The sequence below is a fragment of the Protopterus annectens genome, chromosome 8.part1 (assembly GCF_019279795.1).
Source record: "Protopterus annectens isolate FY-2018-M chromosome 8.part1, PAN1.0, whole genome shotgun sequence".
NCBI lineage: Eukaryota > Metazoa > Chordata > Ceratodontiformes > Protopteridae > Protopterus > Protopterus annectens.
The window spans coordinates 122,735,025-122,755,259 of NC_056742.1; the positions used below are offsets into that span (position 1 = coordinate 122,735,025).

The 20,235-nt window shown below is 38.8% G+C and overlaps 1 protein-coding gene across 4 annotated transcripts in view; it reads left to right on the forward strand.

The window, feature by feature from the left end:
* GSE1 (Gse1 coiled-coil protein) overlaps nucleotides 1–20,235 on the forward strand; it is a 1,449,259-nt gene that overhangs the window by 136,438 nt on the left and 1,292,586 nt on the right. For 2 of the 4 annotated variants that reach the window (XM_044081750.1, XM_044081752.1), the window contains exon 1: nucleotides 17,422–18,319. The exons of 1 other annotated variant lie outside the window; for it this stretch is intronic. In XM_044081750.1, the coding sequence (XP_043937685.1) occupies nucleotides 18,286–18,319 (34 nt within the window). In that variant the 5' untranslated portion in view covers nucleotides 17,422–18,285. Of the gene's footprint in view, nucleotides 1–17,421; nucleotides 18,320–20,235 lie in introns of those variants that run through there. One more of the 4 variants, XM_044081754.1, reaches the window with a different exon arrangement.

The window sequence follows — 20,235 nt, forward strand, 5'->3', positions numbered from 1 at the left end:
TAAAGTGGATATTCATTTTTGTTGATGTAAGTGCTATATAATTTTTATTCTCTGATGGGGAATAGAAGTTTTTTTCTTGGTTGTATGTAGAAGTACAACTATTAAGTAGGGCCATCAAAGATCATAAATTTACCCACTTTTGCTACTTGGTTGTTTGTTTGGTAACTGAAATGAAAGAAGTTTATATGAGGGTTAATGCTAGAATAAGTTACACATGGCTGTGTTAAAGGCTGTGCTAAAAGCATATGTATAGAGTTTATGGTGTAATTGCTCTCCATTGTTACTGCTTAAGGAAGATTATTATGCTTCAACATGTAAGGCTTCCTTAAACAATATGACATATTTACTGGTTTCTGTATTTTGGAATGGTATCTGGACTGTTGTTAAGTATCCCAATGGGCTACAATATAGACAGCATGAATAGTTTTGAATGTGATAGTTTCAGGGGAGTAAGATTATAAAGGAGATTTAAGAAAGAGTGAACAAAATATTATTACAACATATAATAGTAAGTTTTATAGAGTTTATGGTCTTGAAGTTGTTTAAATAACTCCTTATTTGCCATAAACTGAGTACAGTTACTGTAAGTATTGCAGTTTTATTGGTGTTTTATTAGGAGTTTGTTAAAATTATGATGAGCAGGATTATTATATTCTATTGTATTTGATTCTGTTAATACAGAATGTATCTTTCATCTCTTGGACTGGGTTTTGAATGAAATGGGGTTTGTTCTGTTAATAGTACACAAAAGATAAGATTACCAGTGGACAAATATTAAAATGATTTGCATTTTAAGAAATGAGAATATTTATATGATTTGGAGTGACTTTGTAGACAAATGAGAGCCCATAGTGGAGTTATTTGCGGACATCAGGCCTGGCATTATACTGGCTGATAGATGGAGCAAAGATCCAAGCACAACGAGTTTACCTAGGTTTCGTCTTTAATCCGACTTCATCAGAACACAATTGATACAAGACAAACAGCTACTTAAATACACACCTACAAATGACATCATCAATTATCAATTAAGTAATAAAATGATGATTAATTCATTAAAAAGGCCAGCAATGGTGGGCATTGTTTCAAGTTTAGTGTCATTCAGCAGATCATGGTAGATAGGTTTGGAAAGACATTAGATGTGCACTTAGATATAGCAGAAATGAAATGGCAGTTGAAGCTTAATGCTTTAGAGCAGCCAGGCATTAACGACTGTATCAGTCTTATGCCTATTTTAAAATTGAAAAACATTTTGGGGTGAATATTTTTATTTCATTCGTTTATTTTCATTTTTATTTTTTATATTTATTTTCACCTCTATTGTTAATAGGCATTGTCTTGAGTGCATTAACAACACTATTATTACATTATTATTTTTTTATTTACATTAATAATAGTGGTGCTTGGTTTATAACAGTGTTTACTAAGTATTGTGTTGTTTGATTTAGGTTTTGCAAAAACATTTTTTAGTGAAGTTTGGGTTTTAACTTTGTATGCTGGCCTTTTTAATGAATTAATCATCATTTTATTACTTAATTGATAATTGATGATGTCATTTGTAGGTGTGTATTTAAGTTACTGTTTGTCTTGTATCAATTGTGTTCTGATGAAGTCGGATTAAAGACGAAACCTAGGTAAACTCGTTGTGCTTGGTTCATTATTCAAGGGTTTGCTTCCTGGAGTCCATTTGTTCGGGTTTCTCTTGTGGTTTAGTTGTTCTATTCTTAGTATGGAGATGGAGCAAAGATAGCAGGAGATGAATATGAAGGCGATACCTTACATTGATGAACAGACTGCGGTGGTGGTGCTGCGGTAGCGTTGTCGTCTCACAGTAAGACGGTGTCCTGTTCGATTCTCAGCTAGAGCGTCTTCTGTGTGGAGACATGCGTGAATGGGCATACCTTCATTGAAGGTTTTGCATCAGGGCTGGCAACTCGGTACATAAAAATCTACTGCCAATCATTAGTGGACCAGAATTCTGCTGTGGCGACCACTAACCAGGAAAAGCCGAAAGATACAACAACCTTACATTGATGTACAGCATTTTATGTGTGGGTCAAAGTTAATGATATACAGTTGAAATTAATTCAAGCATTAACTGATGTAATAAATGTATAAGTTATTGCACATGATTGATTATTATGAGTAGCTAATTATTATGAGCAGCTAAAAGTGTCATATATATTTGAGAGTTTTCTTTCGCTTTTAATTTACTATTGGATTGTATGACTGTTTGTACAGGTTTGTAATATGTTAGTTTTTTATTTTTGGCAAGATGATAAAGATTTTTTTAAGGGGGTGCATCATAAATATACAGCAGTGGTACAAACATGTCAGATTACAACTTACTTTGACAAAAATATAAATACTTGTGCATCTATAGAAGAAAGCTGTCATTGAAGGAGCCTAGAAAACAACACCACAAAGAGATAAAACAATTAATCTAAATTCCTGGGTACATGATTTTTAGAAAACTTTGTAATTTGAAAGAAGAGCAGTGGCTGTGCATTCTAGCCCATTTTTTCATCAGTTGTGTATATGGTAAAATCATAACAAGCTTAGTAAAAAATGTATTATTATTAATTGGGAAAACTACTCAGGTACCAACTCCTTTTCCCAACGGTTCTTGGAATTTATAAATTCCAACGGCCTGGATCATCTGATCCATTGTCCCACCAGGGGCTCCAATATCCTAGACCTGGTCATTACCAACATGGGAGACAGATGCTCCACACCAGTGTTCACCCCCTCATTGGTCAGGTCTGACCATAAGCAAATCACCCTTGACATCCACATCCCACCCCCACCCCCAGTAAGGAAACCTCCTTAAAAAACTTCTCCAAAGCCAACTTCATGCTACTGAAGTCAGAAGTGACAAACTTCACAACACCCACGCAGACGGGATCTGGAAGTTCGACTGCAGAATCCTACACTAAGGCACTGTACAAGCACATCCACTCGTGCATGAATCATGCCATCCCAAATAGAACCAAGATGATCTTCTCCAAAAAATGGAAGCCAATCTGGTGGTCCCCTGCTATAAACAAACTATACAACAGAAGGAAGAAACTGTTGCAGAAAAGAGGAAAATCCCAGGATGCAAAAAACTCCCTTACCAGCCACAGTAAGAAACTGAGATCCCTCATAAAATCCTCAAAAGCTAGTTACGAAAATAAAATTGCCAAAGATTCCAAAGGCAACCACAAGGCATTCTATAGCTATGTCAAGAATCTAAATGGCAATGCTCAGATCTGCTCTGAGCTACAACAGAATGGCATTAAATATACTGATCCCAAGGATATTGCCAATATCCTGGCAGATCGATTTAGTGCCAACTTCACCCCCCTCTCACTCCCTAAAGGGCCCATCTCAATGCCAAACGATTGCCAAATTCCGATAATAACAGCCACACAGGTAGAAACAGCACTCTCCAAAGCTAAGAATACAGCATCCATGGGACCAGATGACATCCCAGGCTGTGTACTACATGAACTACAAAATGAATTGGCACCCCATCTAAGTGTCCTGTTTAATCATAGCCTCACCTCAGGCTTTGTGCCCACTGAGTGGCGCACAGCTACAGTTATCCCGCTCCACAAGGGAGGATCCGCCTTGGATCCTGGGAACTACCGTCCCATCAGTCTGACAAGCCTGATCTGCAAGGATATGGAACACATTATCGTGGAACTTCTAAACAAAGACATTGGCAACCTTCAAACACTGGACCCCACCCAGTTTGGGTTTGTGAAGGGCCGATCTTGTCTCCTGAATCTGATTGACTTCTTCGAATCCATCTCCAGAGCTGTGGACGAGGGTAAGGCGGTCCACACAGCCTATCTGGACCTCGCCAAGGCCTTCAACACCATCCCCCACTCTGGAATCATAGATAAACTTACTAAGCTGGGCATAAATCCCTACATCACTCGATGGGTTGCCAACTGGCTTACTGACAGAACCCAGACTGTAAAAGTAGCAGACTCCGAATCCAGTTCCAGACAAGTGACAAGTGGAGTACCTCAGGGTTCAGACCTGGGACCACTCTTGTTTTGCATCTACTTCTCTGAAGTACAAGCCAACACTAAGGGACTCTGGCTAACAAAGTTTGCAGATGACTGCAAACTGGGAGCCATTATAGAATCCCCAAATGATGTGGATATTTTACAAAAGGGCCTTACAGAAACAGATGTCTGGTGCCAGAGCCATGGGCCCAAGCTTAATGCCAAGAAATGTATAGTTATACCCTTTGGAAAAAAACATGTACCCATGAACTACCACATAGGTGGCAGGACACTAAACATCGAAAGTGTGATGAGAGACTTAGGGACACAAGTGGACAGTGGTCTCACTTTCAATAACCACATCGCCACAACAGTCAGGAAATCCTTCTATGTGGCACACCTCATCACTAAGGGCTTTTCAACCAGAAAAAAAGAGGTCATTGTCCCACTGTACTCATCCATCATTAGACCCATTATAGAGTATAATGCCCCATTTGGTATGTACCTCACAAGACATCTGCAACAGCTGGAAATGCCACACCTCACTAAAAGAATCACAGGCCTAAAGCAGATGCCATATGCTGACCGTCTAAAAGAACTCCAGCTATACTCTGTGGCATATCGTCTACTCAGAGACAATCTCTGCTTAACATACAAGGCCATGTCAAACCCTGAGCTGTTGGGCATGCTGCACTTAAAGAAATCCCAATCCCTCAGAGCCACACGCTCCAGGGATCTAAACCTTATCATCACAATGAACAAAACATGCTGGAGGGATAGGTTCCTGACCCAGAGACTCCCCATACTCTGGAATAGACTGCCCATACATGTCAAGCAGAGCGCCTCATTGGCCCTCTTCAAAAGGAACCTTGATGATTGGATGGGAGATGGGAAATTCACCCCGGGGATCATGTCAGTCGCCCTGCTAGACAGGGGCCCAGAGAAGTAAATATTGTGGGAAGAAATTTCCAGGGAATTGTTATGGCTAGGCTTGCATAGGCCTTAGGACCAATAGCCTAGTACCAACCTATAAAACGCCAGCCCAATATATTGAGCACAGTGCAGTGTAGTGCAGCGCTGTCCCTCCAATGAGAAATTAGTCTCTTAGCATCCTTTGATACTGAATTTCTAGTGCAATCAAAAAAAAGTTTTCTGAATGATAACTGTTTCAGAATGGTGTATGCTGATATATATTTGTAGTACCTCATTTGCTAGCAGGAACTAGAACTATAGTGTAAATGGGAAGAGATAGATGGTAAAAAAGTCTTAACTTGCCATAAACCTGTTATTAAATCACAGCTCCCTTGTTTATACAGTTTCAACTCCTGAAATAAAAGAACAGAGATATTTTAATAAACAATTTCAATTTTGTGCCATCAGAAGTGTTGGTAAGCTAAGTACATATTGGCCTACAATCTCATTATAAAACAGAAACTACTTTTTTCAAAGGCAAATTCTTTAGAAAAATGAACATTTGTCGGCAGCATGCAAAGATATCAGAAGTGGGTCATCTGCTGAAAAATAAAGGGCTACCTAACCTGTGAGATACAGTTTGTTTTTCCCCATGTTACCAGAGACTGACAAATAGAAAACAAGTGGGAACCATGTGCATAAACCTGTGGAATCTCTCTACTAGTGTGCGATGTATCTAATTGATCACTACATGAATGTGAAATTATGGTACAGAATGCAGATAACCCTGTCTGTGAGTACATTGGTCTCTGTCCCCAACCAAAAAACAAGAAAAGAAACTCTAGATATTTTGTTGTTTAATCTTATTCTTCCCATATATTCGTTAGCATTTATGTATGGAATTCTTAATAGCTCATGCATGCTCCAATGAACTTGTTAGTCTGCCAGAAAACTGTCCTTCTGAACTCTTATTGCTCCTAGATGTTTTCTGTAACTGAACACTGTTCCGAATATCTTACTGGTTTTATTTAACCATGATACTTTCTTTGGTATCAAGCTACACTTGCATTTATTTGAAATATAGTATATTGTACTGAATCAAGTACTACCTACTCCTCCTTTTTAGGTGCTGCCTCTATGTTATGATGTCTTTGTATTGCTATCATTTGCCTGTTCTTGGATTGCATTATGATTTGATCTGATATATGTCAGTTTTTTGTTCAAGATATGGAACTGCACATTATTTATGATAGTACTTGTTACACAAACTGCTCTGTAGTTTTTTTAATGCTTGGAAATTTCTTCCCAGCAGTCCACCAGAAATGTGTTTTCCCACATATATATTCCCTCTTAACACATATAAATAAATAAATATTGTACTGAAAAATCTAAAATGAATAGCTCTTGCCATGGGACTCAATGTTTTAACACACTGGGTGACACTTTTTTTATCTTCTGGAAATGTTTGCATTTCTGTATGAAAAAAAGTTCTTTATTTATTATTTGGCAGACTGCAGTTCCCTCCCCAGCACACACTATTATGTAACAATCCACAAGTAAATAAAGCAAGATAACTACACACACACACACACACACACACACACACACAAAAAACAAACAAGTCCTATAATCAGTAGTTAGTACATTCAAAACTATTAACAACCAGACACTGGGAGTACTCTGTCAAGAAAATGGTAGTGAGTTACTAATATAATGTCAGTGATAGGTGCAGAAGGGTTTAAAATGAGTTATTTTTGGCTTCTTGAAATTCACAGTACTGAAAAAAAGGTTGCTTGGCTAATTGGTGAGGCTGTCGCTGTACATCCATTTAACTCCTCAATACCTTTAATCATTTTGCTGATTCTTCCAAAAGTTTATACAATAAAAAGCAGATTGCCTGTTTAACACCCTCCCCCATATACTTACACACAACTCTACTATTCTGACTATGAAAAGGCTATAATTACAAGTTTATTGGCTGTTCATCTGATGTGTAATGACACCTCTGCAAATTAATTTTTATGGTGCTCATCATTAGAAATATCACAGAAAAGGAATTGGTATTAATTACCTTGGTAGCGGTTTTAATGTGTCTGAAATGACAGCCTACTAATTTCCTAAAAAGAACAGAATTTTTAAGGAGTGTGCAAAAAGATAAGTTTATGCAATGATCTATGTGTGCAGGAAGAGGTGTGTGCAGTGACCTTGCACATGAACTCATCCAGAAAGAATCTGAAAGTGTGGGAGTATGTTTTTCAGTGATTAGCAGTGAATGCTCATCCAAAGTATTAGAAAATTTAAGGCAAACTAGACAGTGTGTAAAACACAAAGATACTTAACCTGTTGCACTTAAGATGTAAAAAATGATTTGAAACTAACAGTCATTTACAGATATGCTCTAAATATAGGAGGGAAATGTTAAGTTTCATTACTGAGTTTACAAAATGTAGCTGAAAGTTGTTTGGTCCTGCTGTCAGGTAAAGGATGTACTTGATGATGGTACCACTGACAGAGGTCACAAAAGGCTAGAACATTAAACAGCCTGTTCGCCTAGCAAGACAACCATCTCTGAAATCCCAAGGATTCTTTTACCCTGATTACCTTTACATTGTAATTGTTAGTAGTATTAGTGCTGAGAGTTGGTAGAAAGCTTAATGCCCTCTACTATTACAAAAGGCAACAGCTGTGGTCTTTTGGGAAGGGGGGAAATATGAATTGTTAAATAGGGTGTAGTTAATTCATGCCAACACTTGTTACAGTGTGAGTAAAAACAGGTGTCTGAGGCAAAGCAGTAATGATTTGCTGTAAACTCAGCTAGTTTATTTTATGGTAATTTAGATGTGTTTTATTGATGTTTGGTGTGAAGTAGGCATACATATTCATGTTGTTCTATAACAAAACTAATAACAGTTAAAGTAGTTTATCCCTGATGGAGATATGCTCTAGAGAGAAGAGGAATGAAGATCAGCAGGACTAAGACAGAATATATGTGTGTGAATGAGAGGGAGGATAGAAGAATGGTGAGGATGCAAGGAGTAGAGGTGGCAAAGGTGGATGAGTTTAAATACTTGGGGTCAATAGTTCAGAGTAATGGTGAGCGTGGAAGAGAGGTGAGGAAGAGAGTACAGGCAGGATGGAGTGGGTGGAGAAGAGTGTCAGGAGTGATTTGTGACAGACCAGTACCTGTAAGAGTGAAAGGGAAGGTCTACAAGAGGGTAGTGAGACCAGCTATTTTATATGGGTTGGAGACAGTGGCATTGAAAAAAAGCAGGAGTTTGAGCTGGATGTGGCAGAGTTAAAGATGCTAAGATTTCCACTGGGTGTGACAAAGGTGGACAGGATTAGGAATAAGTATATTAGAGGGTCAGCCCAGGTTGGAAGGTTTGGAGACAAAGCCAGAGAGGCAAGATTACGTTGGTTTGAACATGTGCTGAGGAGGGATGCTGAGTATATTGGGAAAAAGATGCTAAGGATGAAGCTACCAGGTAACAGGTAAAGAGAAAGGCCTAAGATAAGGTTTATGGATGTGGTGAGAGAGGACATGCAGGTGGTTGGTGTGACAGAGCAAAATGCAGAGGACTGGAAGAAATGGAAACCGGTGATCTGCTGTGGCGACCCCTAACGGGAACAGCCAAAAGAAGATGATGATTAGACCTGTTAAGGGAGCACATAGATGACAAAAAAAAACAAAAAAAAAAAAACACTGTGGCTCTCATCAGCCCTCCCATCCTCTGCAAAGCTTTGTTGTTTTGTGGGTGTGCGCACGTGTATGTGTGTGTGTGGGGGGTGATCCTCTGTGATACGGTGACTGGAAAATCTGAAAGTGTGGAACAAATGGACCATATATGATTCAGTCAGCAAATGAGGGCCAAAAGAATGAGACATTAAAAACAAAGTTTAACAGTCAGATTAGGATGAGGTTAATCTGGTAATCAAACTTTGTTGTTCGTAATAAATTAAAATAACTTTATTTCAAAATGAATCCAGAGTCCAGACCCTTTTTATATGAAAATGCTGACTACACACACCAGCGATTCCAGTTACTTGAGAAATTAATTATAAGATATGAACGGCTGATGAAGTATACAGTATGCATAATTTAACAGTGTAAAGTACAGAACTTTAATCACTAAGAGAAGAAGTATTATTTTGCAGAAATCAAAGCTGTTTTTTCAAAGCCTACCAGACAAAAAAGGTTTGATCAAAATCATTTAGCCAAAGTGGCACTTTATTGACATTCAAGATATTGCAGAAACAAAGTTCTTTCTATGTCCCTAGTACCTCTCACCACTACTTCCATGCAGGAGATGACCCCTGCATCCCTAGAACCTATCACAACCACCTCCATGCAGGAGATAACCTCTGCATTTCTAGTACCTATCAGTGACCCCCTCTGCATTTCTAGTACCTATCAGTGACCCCTCCATCCCTAATACCTGTTACTGCCACCTCATGCAGGAGATGACCCTCTGCATCCCTAGTACCTATCACCACCACCTTCATGAAGGAGATGACCCCTGCATCCCTAGTACATATCACCTCCACCTCCATCAGGAGATGACCCCTGAATCCCTAGTACCTATCACCACCACCTCCATGCAGGAGATGACCCCTGCATCCCTAGTGCCTATCACTGCTACCTCCATGCAGGAGATGACCCCTGCATCCCTAGTGCCTATCACTGCCACCTCCATGCAGGAGATGGCCTCTTCATCCCTAGTACCTGTCAGCACCACCTGCATGCAGGAGATGACCCCTGAATCCCTAGTACGTTTCAAGATCACCTCATCTTGAGATAAAGGAATTTACATTTTCAATAAAGAGTTGCTTATTTAATTGTTCCTGACAAAGTAGTCTTTGGCTTAATGGTCTTTGATAAATCAACCCTTTTCAAATTTTTCATATATTAAATCCTTAAAGTGAAAAATAAGCTTATGTATCTGTTGCTTTTAGTAAATGATGGAGGTTGGGGCCTTGTATATTTTGGAGATTTAAAAGAAACCCATTTACACAAACTATGAAGGTTTCAAGCTTGCCAAAAAACTCTGTTTTTAGATTTTTTTTTTGGGGGGGGGTACTGCACCCCTGAATACATCAGTCAAATTACTTTGTGTTTTTCTAGACTTTTCACATGGATTTCTATAAAAAAGGCACACATTGTCACTGTTGCTTGAAGTGCCTTACTGCAAAAACCATTTGGAACAAATGCAGAGTTTCTGACCCTGACGTCTGCATTGCAAACAACCAATGACGTGGTTGGTGACTTGGGCAGCAGGCTGACAGAGGAACGACTCAGAAATCTCACTTACACCAGCTGCACTCAGTTCACACCTGGTTGGAATGAACAGAGCACAGCAGCACAACTCATCAAGCAGTCTTACCTGGTGTGCATGATGATAAGTGTACTACCCTGTTACATAAATGTAAAATAAAAATAAAAAAAACAATGGATCCAATAAGGAGTGTAGATCTTTGTTTGACAAAAAGCTGTTTGGCTTCAGATAGGACAGAACAGTGATATTCTCTTTGTGGGTGAGATGTTGTAAATCCACAAACATCATTTGCACTGGTTTGTGGCAAGACTATTTTTGATGTACTGTGATGGGGAGCCCATATTCTGTCGGAACGAGAAGGATCATTTTGTATATGGCAGATCTGCCTTCAGGAAATAAGAGATCTTTCTTGCCCAAAAAAGTAGGTTTTTTTCCAGTACTGACATTACAATGCAAAATAAGAGTGATGTTATGCTCCTGAATGTGCCATCCTTGGGGTGGGATGTGAAGGCCCCATCTGCCTGAGTTGGTGGTATGTAAAACATCCCATGGCAGTGTCAAAAAAGTAGGGGATCTACAAAAGGTAATATATGCTAGGGGTCAAATAATCCCTAGTAAGTATAAATACCACCTTGGGAGTTCACCTAAAAAGAGGTCATTGGCCTAGTGGGACTAACCCAGTCAACAAAGTGCAAATAAAATAAATTTGAGTTTGAATTTGGTTGAGTATGGTATTAGAACTTTAGGCTTGGGTTAAACCATACTCAGACATCTATAATCTGTTAGACAGCTTCACTTGGTTCCTTGTTTTTGTAAACTTACAATCCAGCTGCTTAATACGTTGTCTGTGATGTTGCTGTACCAAATAGCCTGATTTTTTTTTTTTTAGATTGAGCAGGAGCTTATATTTCCTGAATCTGAACAAATTAAAGGTTAGGTAGAGTCTTGTTCTAGGATAGTTTTAATTCAGTAGCAGAGTGAATAGACCTGTAAAACATCATGTCATCTAAAACTATGTTCTGCCTGTTACAGAAAATCTACCAGCAACATAGGAGAAGGAACTTAGGTTTGTCAGAATAAATAAGAGTGAGCCTAGTAGACATTCAGCTGTTTGTTGCATCTGGAAACTAATAAAACTGTTTTTCTTTTTTTTTTTTTTAAAGAACTGGACAGTGTTCAAGGGCCAAGAAAAGTGAATCAGCATATTTTATTAGATTTTGTTTGAGTGTTGCAAGGTTCTGTTTTCATAGCTGAGGCTATAATTGGAAGTCTGTACTACTGAAAGGATTTCCAAGCGGATAGCTTCTCTGCCAGGTGTGAACAAAATGTGACATTGTCCATGCCCAGAAAACACTTTTTGCATTTTAACTGTTATTTCTCTGTTGTCCAATTAGAAGTTCAGACTTTGATCTGACCAGAGGTCTGGGAATTTGAAAGATGTATTAATGGTTTCTGATGGTGGTTGAGGATATTAACCAGTCTGATGGTATCAAAGTTTCTGATCTGCTCTGGAAAGTATGGATTTGTTTTTGGTTGGGTTTAGTCTTAGCTTTCTGGTGCTTAGTGGCAGTCAAAAGATTTTTTTTGCAGCAGCAGCTGTAACAGTAGAAGGTTTTAAACATATTTACGTATTTCATATTAATTAGTGGGTATAATGAACTGCAAATACGAAGAGTATGAATTTGCTTGTGTCTTCCTTATGCAACGTGTATGTATTGTCATATTGTATATATTTGCTTAAAAGCAATGTCACTGTACTATGCATTTGCTTAACAAGTATCTCTGGGTTTTTTTTAACATAAAACTGCAAACCACAATAAAAATTGTGATGCAGGCTTAAAACAGGTGCAAAGTGAGGCTCGGTACTCAATTAGCTTTCCCACATATGCGAGAAAGTTTGTATACTTATCAAATTTGTTTTGTTACTGTTCTGTATGGATTCAGCACAGTTTTGTGCCTAAATTTAATCTGCACTTTTGCTATTGTAATTCACAGTTGTCTTATTTTACAACTTAGGCTGGGTCAGAAAAAAGGTCCTTTACAATTACTATCCTACCCCTGGTCAACAAATTCAATAGCTAGCTAGCTAACTTACTGACTAATTAACTTAACTACCAAGCTAGCTAGCGTTCATCCATTTGTGACATAAGTAGTCTTTACTTTTTATTCTTCTTTGAAAGACAACAGTTTCATGCCACTCAGAAAGATCCAGTTACATAAACATTACATAAAAACAAGACATTTTAAGGATGAGGATTCCAGTTTATTAGCAGAACAAAGCTAGGCAGCTTACAAAAGTAAGTGTGTGTGTGTGCATGTGTGTGTGTATACAGACAAAGTCATGCTGATTTTTCCATAGAAGAACAGAGACCTACATATGCAGAGGGTGAGCTGGGGGAAGGGAGTCTTTTCTCTTGCAGAAACTCCACACACTGAGACAAGTAACTGAACAATGAGCTGGCAAAGTGCAACAGCTGATAGTGGCACCGAGAAGACCTAGGGGGTCACAGTCAAATAAACAGACCAGATGCTCACTACTTGTGTTTTCATGGCTTTGGAACAGATAATTCTTTTAGGTTCAGCACACCCACCTCTGGCACTGGAACTGGGCACACATTCAGACATGCTCATACATTGCAAAGTCACTTCACTAACCAGCCCCCACCCACACACATAACGCATGTATAAGCAAACACACACACACACAAAATTCCAGGTCTTTAGGCAGATATGAACATAGGAGTAGGATGGTATGTTAGAGACAGATTAAGTGATTGCTTATCTGTTTCCCATGCTGTTTTTACTGATAGGCAGTCTTGTGCTCTACACCTACTGAACCATTTGACACTGCCGTCTGGTAAGGGGAGGGGCTTTGAGAGTGTAAAAAGGAATCTGAACCATTGCAATTGTTTTAAGTGGTTTACATTTGGTTTAAAAATGTAAAGCAACTGTTAAGGTGATAATTTTGACTCTTAATTGTTACAGAAAGCAAGACAAAGCACTACTAGCACTGGGGAAGCTACGTTTGAACCATGTAGATGAATTTTGCAGTCTAATTCATTCAAATGTTCCTTCTCTGTACAGAAGCTGAGGAATCATTTATTAAATGTGACTATATGTCAACAGCACTGTAAAGATCTTTTGTCTTGAATGTGTTAACTTTTCCCTTTGTACCCCTAATCACTCAGGAATGAAAGTAGAGTGCTCACCATGTCCAGCTTACTTTATAGTTAAACACAGATCAAAAAAATACCCTAAGGGCTACTTTGTATCTGTTATCATTTTTAATAAATTATTCTAATATATATAACAGTTTTAAGAATGTTAAACTGTTTAAGATGTTGCAAATGTAATTCTCTCGTGTAACGCTTAATTCTCTTGTGTAACGCTGATAGAATGTTTTTATTTATGTGGCTGGAGGTTGGCTGCCATATTTATACATTTGATAGCAGGGTAAATGTCTTTTGAGCATGACACTTTTCAACTGGAACCCAGGCTAGGTCAGACGAAAGATAAAATATAAATACATATTTAGATTACAAGCAAACACAGAGGTATTCAACGTACACTTCAACTGAAAAATCTACCATTACAGAGTAAATTGCAAGAATGATGTTTACGTCCGTCTACAAACAGCAAAATCCAAGTGTGCAAGTGACAGAAACAGAACTGTATAAATATTTAACAAGCCACTGTGAATCCCATACGGTTAAGCAGAATCAGAAGAACATATACTACGTGTGTAAAACAATATCAGTACTGATAACATTTTTAAGAGTGAATTTAACTGTAGTAAAAAGCTAGGAGATCCTTGCTCAGACAAAATCCAAACAGAAATGACAATAATACAAGGCATGCTCTGCAGAGTATGTACAATATGTATCTGTGCAAGGTGTTTTTTTTTTTTGTTTGTTTGTTTCTTTTAATTACAGCTAAGCAGACCTCATGATGTATGTAGCTGTTAAATTTCTACCTGTGGCTGGTAACCCACTTCTGGGAAGGGACTCAGGGTTAATAGACAGACAAGCCTAAGGAGAAAGATTTTCATCTAATATCTGCTCTCCCTCTAAGCCTTCTCAGCTATGTCCTTACCACAGCATGGCATGATTAAGTGCCCTGTGCTGAAACACCACTCATCTGGGGCTTATTGGACAGCCAGCATTGCCTTATTCTTCCTCAAATGGTCAGCTGGATAGAGGCACTGTAGTTTACAACTGAATCAGTACACACCCCACCTCCTGGCAGGAAGAGGAAGAATAAGGCACAGTGGTGAAAACAAAATATACTAACCGGTCCCTAGCTCTCCTTGATAATGCAGTATGCCACAGCAGTGCACCACCTGTTGAACTGTGTAGGCCGTTCTCAGAGAAGTGTTCCTGATTTGGGAGGGGGGATCAATGAAGAATGCTACAAGTGGACTTCCAACATGGTATATAGACAAAAGGAGGTGACGAGTAGAAATGAAAAAAAATACACTTGTATATAATCTTTTAAATCAAATTGTGGTGTTCAGCAATAAAGAAATGACAGTACTTTCATGTCAGCATAACAGTGTAAGGAGAGGCAAGACAAAGTCCCATCCTACCTGGTATCCATGCACCATGTGATTTCTTGCCAGGAAAGAAATTGTCCAGGTTTGGTTTATATGCCCACCTGTACTTCCTTGTGTTGTTATTGGTTTCACTGGATAGAATATCTCATATTTGCAGTGACCTAGTGGACTAGACATGGAAAAAAACTAGACAATGTTTCCTGCGCCATCACAGCAGCTGTCACTTGATGTGTCTTTGACTGCATAAAAAGACTGGGATTAAAGCTGTGGAAGTGAGAAATGAAAAGCTAATCCCTGGATGTGTCCCTTAAAACCCTTACTTCAGGCACCCACAAGGAAAGATTTCATACCTCTACACTTATTGTATCCTAAAGTCTAAGAAGTAATTTCATTGTTAGTTTTTAGTTTGATCTGGTACGTTATTAAAATTAGAAGATGATTTTTTTTTTCATTTCATTATTTCATCTGTATGGTTTCTGGTATTTAAGTTAATGTTATCCTTTGCAGTTTGCCTGATTAATTTCTCTAGTTTTACAGTGTGCAGCAGGTTGCAGGATTACCCTTACCAGAGTTCCTTCTTGCAGTACTTCGGTATGTGTTGCATTACTGTGACCAGAAAAAAATACCTTCTGGTTTTGTGATGACTAACAAATGGGTTGTAGAAATACCTTCTGGTTCTGTGATGACTAATAAATGGGCTGTAGAAAATCTAAAGCCTAAGACAAGGCATCTGGGAGTGTGGTGGCTGTTGCAAAATCACCACCCTTTACAATCTATCTGCAGCTTTCTTCTGGTGACTTTCCATCAAGGGACCTCTTAGCACATTACTAATAGATGGAATGGCCTGAATAATACAGCAAACACGTGACTAGAATGGCAGCGCACACTGCTTTACTTTCAGAAAAATGAACCAGTTTTTTATCAGTTTGACAAAGGGCCAGTATTTTAGGACCTCAAAAAGCACAGTGCTCATAAATTTGGTCCTAGACAAAGTGCACGTGTTGCAAGTCATGTGAACCTGTACACAACATTATTTAAAAAATAATAAACTGAAGTGAAATGTAGGCTGAGGCAGCAGGGCCACTAAAGGATATCAGTCTGAGAAAATTCCTATACAAACTGTTTTGTTATGGTCAAACCAATAGGTTCATAGGTAGATACTAGGACCCTGGCAGGCTGTTTTAATCTTAGCCACCCTTTTTGTTCTCAGAACAACCAGTTCCATTTGGTAATAGATCGGCCTTACCCATCACATGGTTGATAATTATATATTACCCATAATGAGAATAACTGGGATCACAGCACAGATAATTTGAGGTGATATGCATGGGATAAAGTATTTAGGAACTGCCTCTGTCCATTAGTAGTACGGGGGGGGGGGGGCAGTTCTGGTAAATTTTCTGTTGCCATAGCTGTAAGTTGCCCTTGAAAATGGACTGGGATGAACTTTGTTTTATGTGGATGGGGAGTTTGTTCCACAGCAGTGGTATCCCCTGCAAAATAAACCTGTCCCCCCAAAGCATTATGTTGATGTTGCAGAAGAGGTTTAGCTCTCTGGACTGAGTATTTCTGATTCCATTTGATTTGCTGATGAGCAGTAAATCCATCAGTAATGGGTTGGAGGATGCCTTATCCCAGTATACTTTTAGATTCCAACACATCCCTTGTGTATGCTTTTATTAACATTCAATTCACTAAACTTGCAGTGCTGTACAGTTTCTTTTCGTTACAAACTGCTTGCTTTTCCCCCTTAAAATATTCAGTTTTCAAGCAATGGCTCTGAGCCAGTAAACCATTAGACTATTTGCTATCTACATTATGTCAACCCTGACCGTATTTGTAAAGAATAAAACTATCGTTTCAGAATGTTGTGAGGTTGGACAACTGCATACAGGATGTGGTTTTTGTGTGGAAAATAATCACACGTTGCCTTCTTGAACTGATGTGCTAGCAACAGCAATCAGGGAGGAGACAGGCACATGTGAGAAGTCTGCGGTGTGTGTGTGTGGTTGTGGTGCAATTTGCAGTAAGTAGATGTCACCAACTTCCAAACCAAGTTAGCCTAATGTGGGTGTGATTAAACATCCCTCCCTGCCAACATTTATTAGTTCAAGTTGCCTCTCTGTCCAGCTACAGCTACAAACCAAAAATACTGGTGGGCAGTAAATATAAACTAGAGTGGAATATTTGTTTACAGTGGTAATGCGGTACTGAGGTGGGGAGAGGAAACTGTAATTCATTACGATCACTGAAGGAAATTAACATTTTTAAAACAATGCTAAGTCTTAAATTATGACACGTTTGACAGACAGGTAATGTGTTAATGGTAGCCCCCCGCCCAAAAAAAAAAACAACTTTTAAGCCCTATTGCTTCTCATGGGTACAAAATGGAGTGAAACGAAGAGATGTAATACAGAACAAGGGTGAGGCATCGAGGAATTTTTTTTTTTTGCAAAAGATAAGACTTTTAAACAATTACGGTGCAACCTTAGCTCTACATAGCATTTACTTGGATATTTCCCCTTCCTTGGCGAACAGGTTTCGGTTCGAGCGAGGAATAACTCACTAGGAAAACAGGGATGCACATAATTAAATAATAGAGTCAGAGAACCGGTCGGACTTTTAACTTACTACCCCCCCCAAAAAAAAATACAGGTTCTTGATTCTGCTTGCACAGCACAGACAGCTGCCTGATGGGTTTGCTTGCTACTTTCTCTCGTCTGTTTCATTAGAGGAGACAAATCTGCTGTCAGCTCGCCACATTTCCAATTTACAGATAATGATTCTTGCATGAAAATTGATCGAGGGGGCTTCAGATGCTGCTGCTGGAGTGTGTGCGCTTGTGTCTTCTGCCTCATCTGCTGTGCTACTGCTTGTAGCCCGGGGGGAGTTTCGCGTGTGTGTCCTCCTCTGCCCTCCCCCCTTCTGAGTCACCGATGGGACGCAAAGGGAAAGAGATCAGGGGGGAAACGCAAAGTGGAGCTCCGGAGAGACCCTTCGTGTGACCGCGGAAGAGTGCACGAAAAACCATCGCGCCACGGTTTGGGGAGTCCCCATTCTTGTTCCACGCCAGCAAATAAAACAAAGCCAAGCCGCTTTCTCCTTGACAACACAAGAGAGATCGTGTTTTTTTTCCTTTTGATCTGAACATGAAGTCTGGTTGGAGACAAATCTACTGACCCTCTCGGCCTTGACATTCAGCGGTATATAATAACGAAACGTAGGAGACGCTGCTTGGCTCACATGTCTCCGTGTTGGTTATTTCTACAGCTTTAAAATACACATACTTCTGTCTATATTTTTGAGGATTTTTATGTGTTGAAGAAGTGAAGTCCCGTCTGAGAAGCGAAGCATCAATGAGGTATGGCAGCTTGCTGTAGCGCTCGTAAGTCCCCATCCTGAAGAATTTGCAAGTGACCTGCTGCTGAACTGTTGCCCTGTTTGCCAAAAGCTAACGAGACCTTTTTGTGCTGTAGTCCTGCGGTTCGCGCCCCCTCCCCCTTTTTATCTGCTTGCACCTTTCTGCTCATTATGGGAATGTATTAAAACCATGTTTGGACTGAAGTTACCTCTGTATTACTCAGGTATGTAAATGAGTGCATCGCTTGTATAGTAAGCGTTTTACTTGTATTTTGTAAGTGACAGTACATTAGACAGCTTTTTTTTTAACTTCTTGTGCTTTACTTCACTGTTCACCCGGCCAAGGCTACAGCTTTGCGCATGTTAATCTTACCTCTTGCATAGCCTTAACTGGCGTGTAGTCTTTTATTTAACAGCAAGTGGTGACGGCAGTTAAGCAATCTTTGTTGAATTAAGAATGTCTGCTGTGAAGTTTGGGTTGCTTCCTAATGTTTCACGGGTGTACGACCTTTGATTATGGATGACATGCTGTGTAAAAGGGATACAGAGGATGAGAGAGAGGGTGCTGTTTTATCCACGGTCATAAAAGTAATGCATCTGCCATGGGCTGTACTTACTGTTCACTTCACTGTATGCAAACTACAGGTTTGGTTTTGAAGCACCCTTGTCTATCTACGCTTATAGCACGCTGTCACCTATTTTATGCTCTTGTTAGGTCTGACGTGGATTGTTTGGTCCATTTGGGAGGGTACTTTTAGGTTGTAATCTTGTCCACTTTTAAGTTTGAGAGCATTGCTGATTATATATAAAAAAACTTTAATAACAAGTATATGGAAAATACAACTCCAGTTGTTTCCAGAGGACCACAAACTTTCTGTTGCCTGTTAGGTTTTTTATTTTTATTTTTCCTGTATATGCCTGTCTTTGGGTGGGGTAGTCTAGGATGCTTTCATTATAGTAGGAGGTGGTGCTTCATACCAAATACATCAACTGAAGGGAGGAACAGAGAGCTTTTGCACTATTTTATTTAAGTAGCCTGTCATGGTACAAAACTGCAACGATATTTTAGTGCAGCATTTAATGTAACAGTACAACTCAAATGAGAACTGTAATTTTTTTTAAGCAAAATAATTAAATAACTAAAAAAAATATATAAACTGCAGGTAGAAAGTAATAAAAATATGGAGGTAACATTACAGTAAAAATAGAACATACTGATAGAAAGAGAAAATTAAAACATACATTTTTTTTCAGCAGCGTTGCTTTCAAAACAGTTAATTTCCTTTAGAAATTATTCCCAGCACTTCTGTAGATCTGGTGCCATAGTTCACGTTTCTACTAATTCCCATATGTTCAGCAAATCTGACAGTGGGATGTCAGGGGATGACCCAGCTTTAACCCACTGAAGTTTTGCAGTACTAAGTTGTCCTTGAAAGTCATATGTGAATGAATTTGATTTGTGAGGTGAGTTTTTTTTTTTCAAATCTGTGCTTGTCACCACAGCAGTTGGAAGGGCATTTAGTTTTGATTTTCTAACCTGACAGTCACAAAAGTACAGTGGCTAAGGATGACATTGCTTTTGGAAGCAAAATACCTATTTCACAAATGCACAGCATCAATGACAAAGCACAGTTAAGGCCAGGGGAGACAAAAAATACAACAGTCTGCAATTAAATAGTAGAATGATAAGACTATCAGTGTTATGTATTGACAAGACTTGCTAGAATGCAAACCTGGTTATGACTCACATTTTGCTGTTTTGTTTTTATGCTGCATACCTATACAAAGTCTTGTGTTTTATTCCACTATAAAAAAAACCTTTGAAAAAGTGTAGGATTATTTAGTATTTCTCGGGAATATGTGACATTGAGCAAATCACTTACCAGACAATGCTTCTGGGCCTCCTTTGAAAAAGAAATTTGTGTCCATTTGGCTTATCTAAAGATTTAATGAATGAACAAGTAAATAAGTTAAATAAATTTGCATTTGACAGTTTGAGTAACAACTCATGATCCAGGCATCTGTGTTATATGGACCACAGTAATCACATTTATTGTAAGCATAACTATGGGGGTACAGATATGCTTAGACTCTAAAGTTAATTGAATGAATAGATAAACATTCTTTCATTTATTCGGTT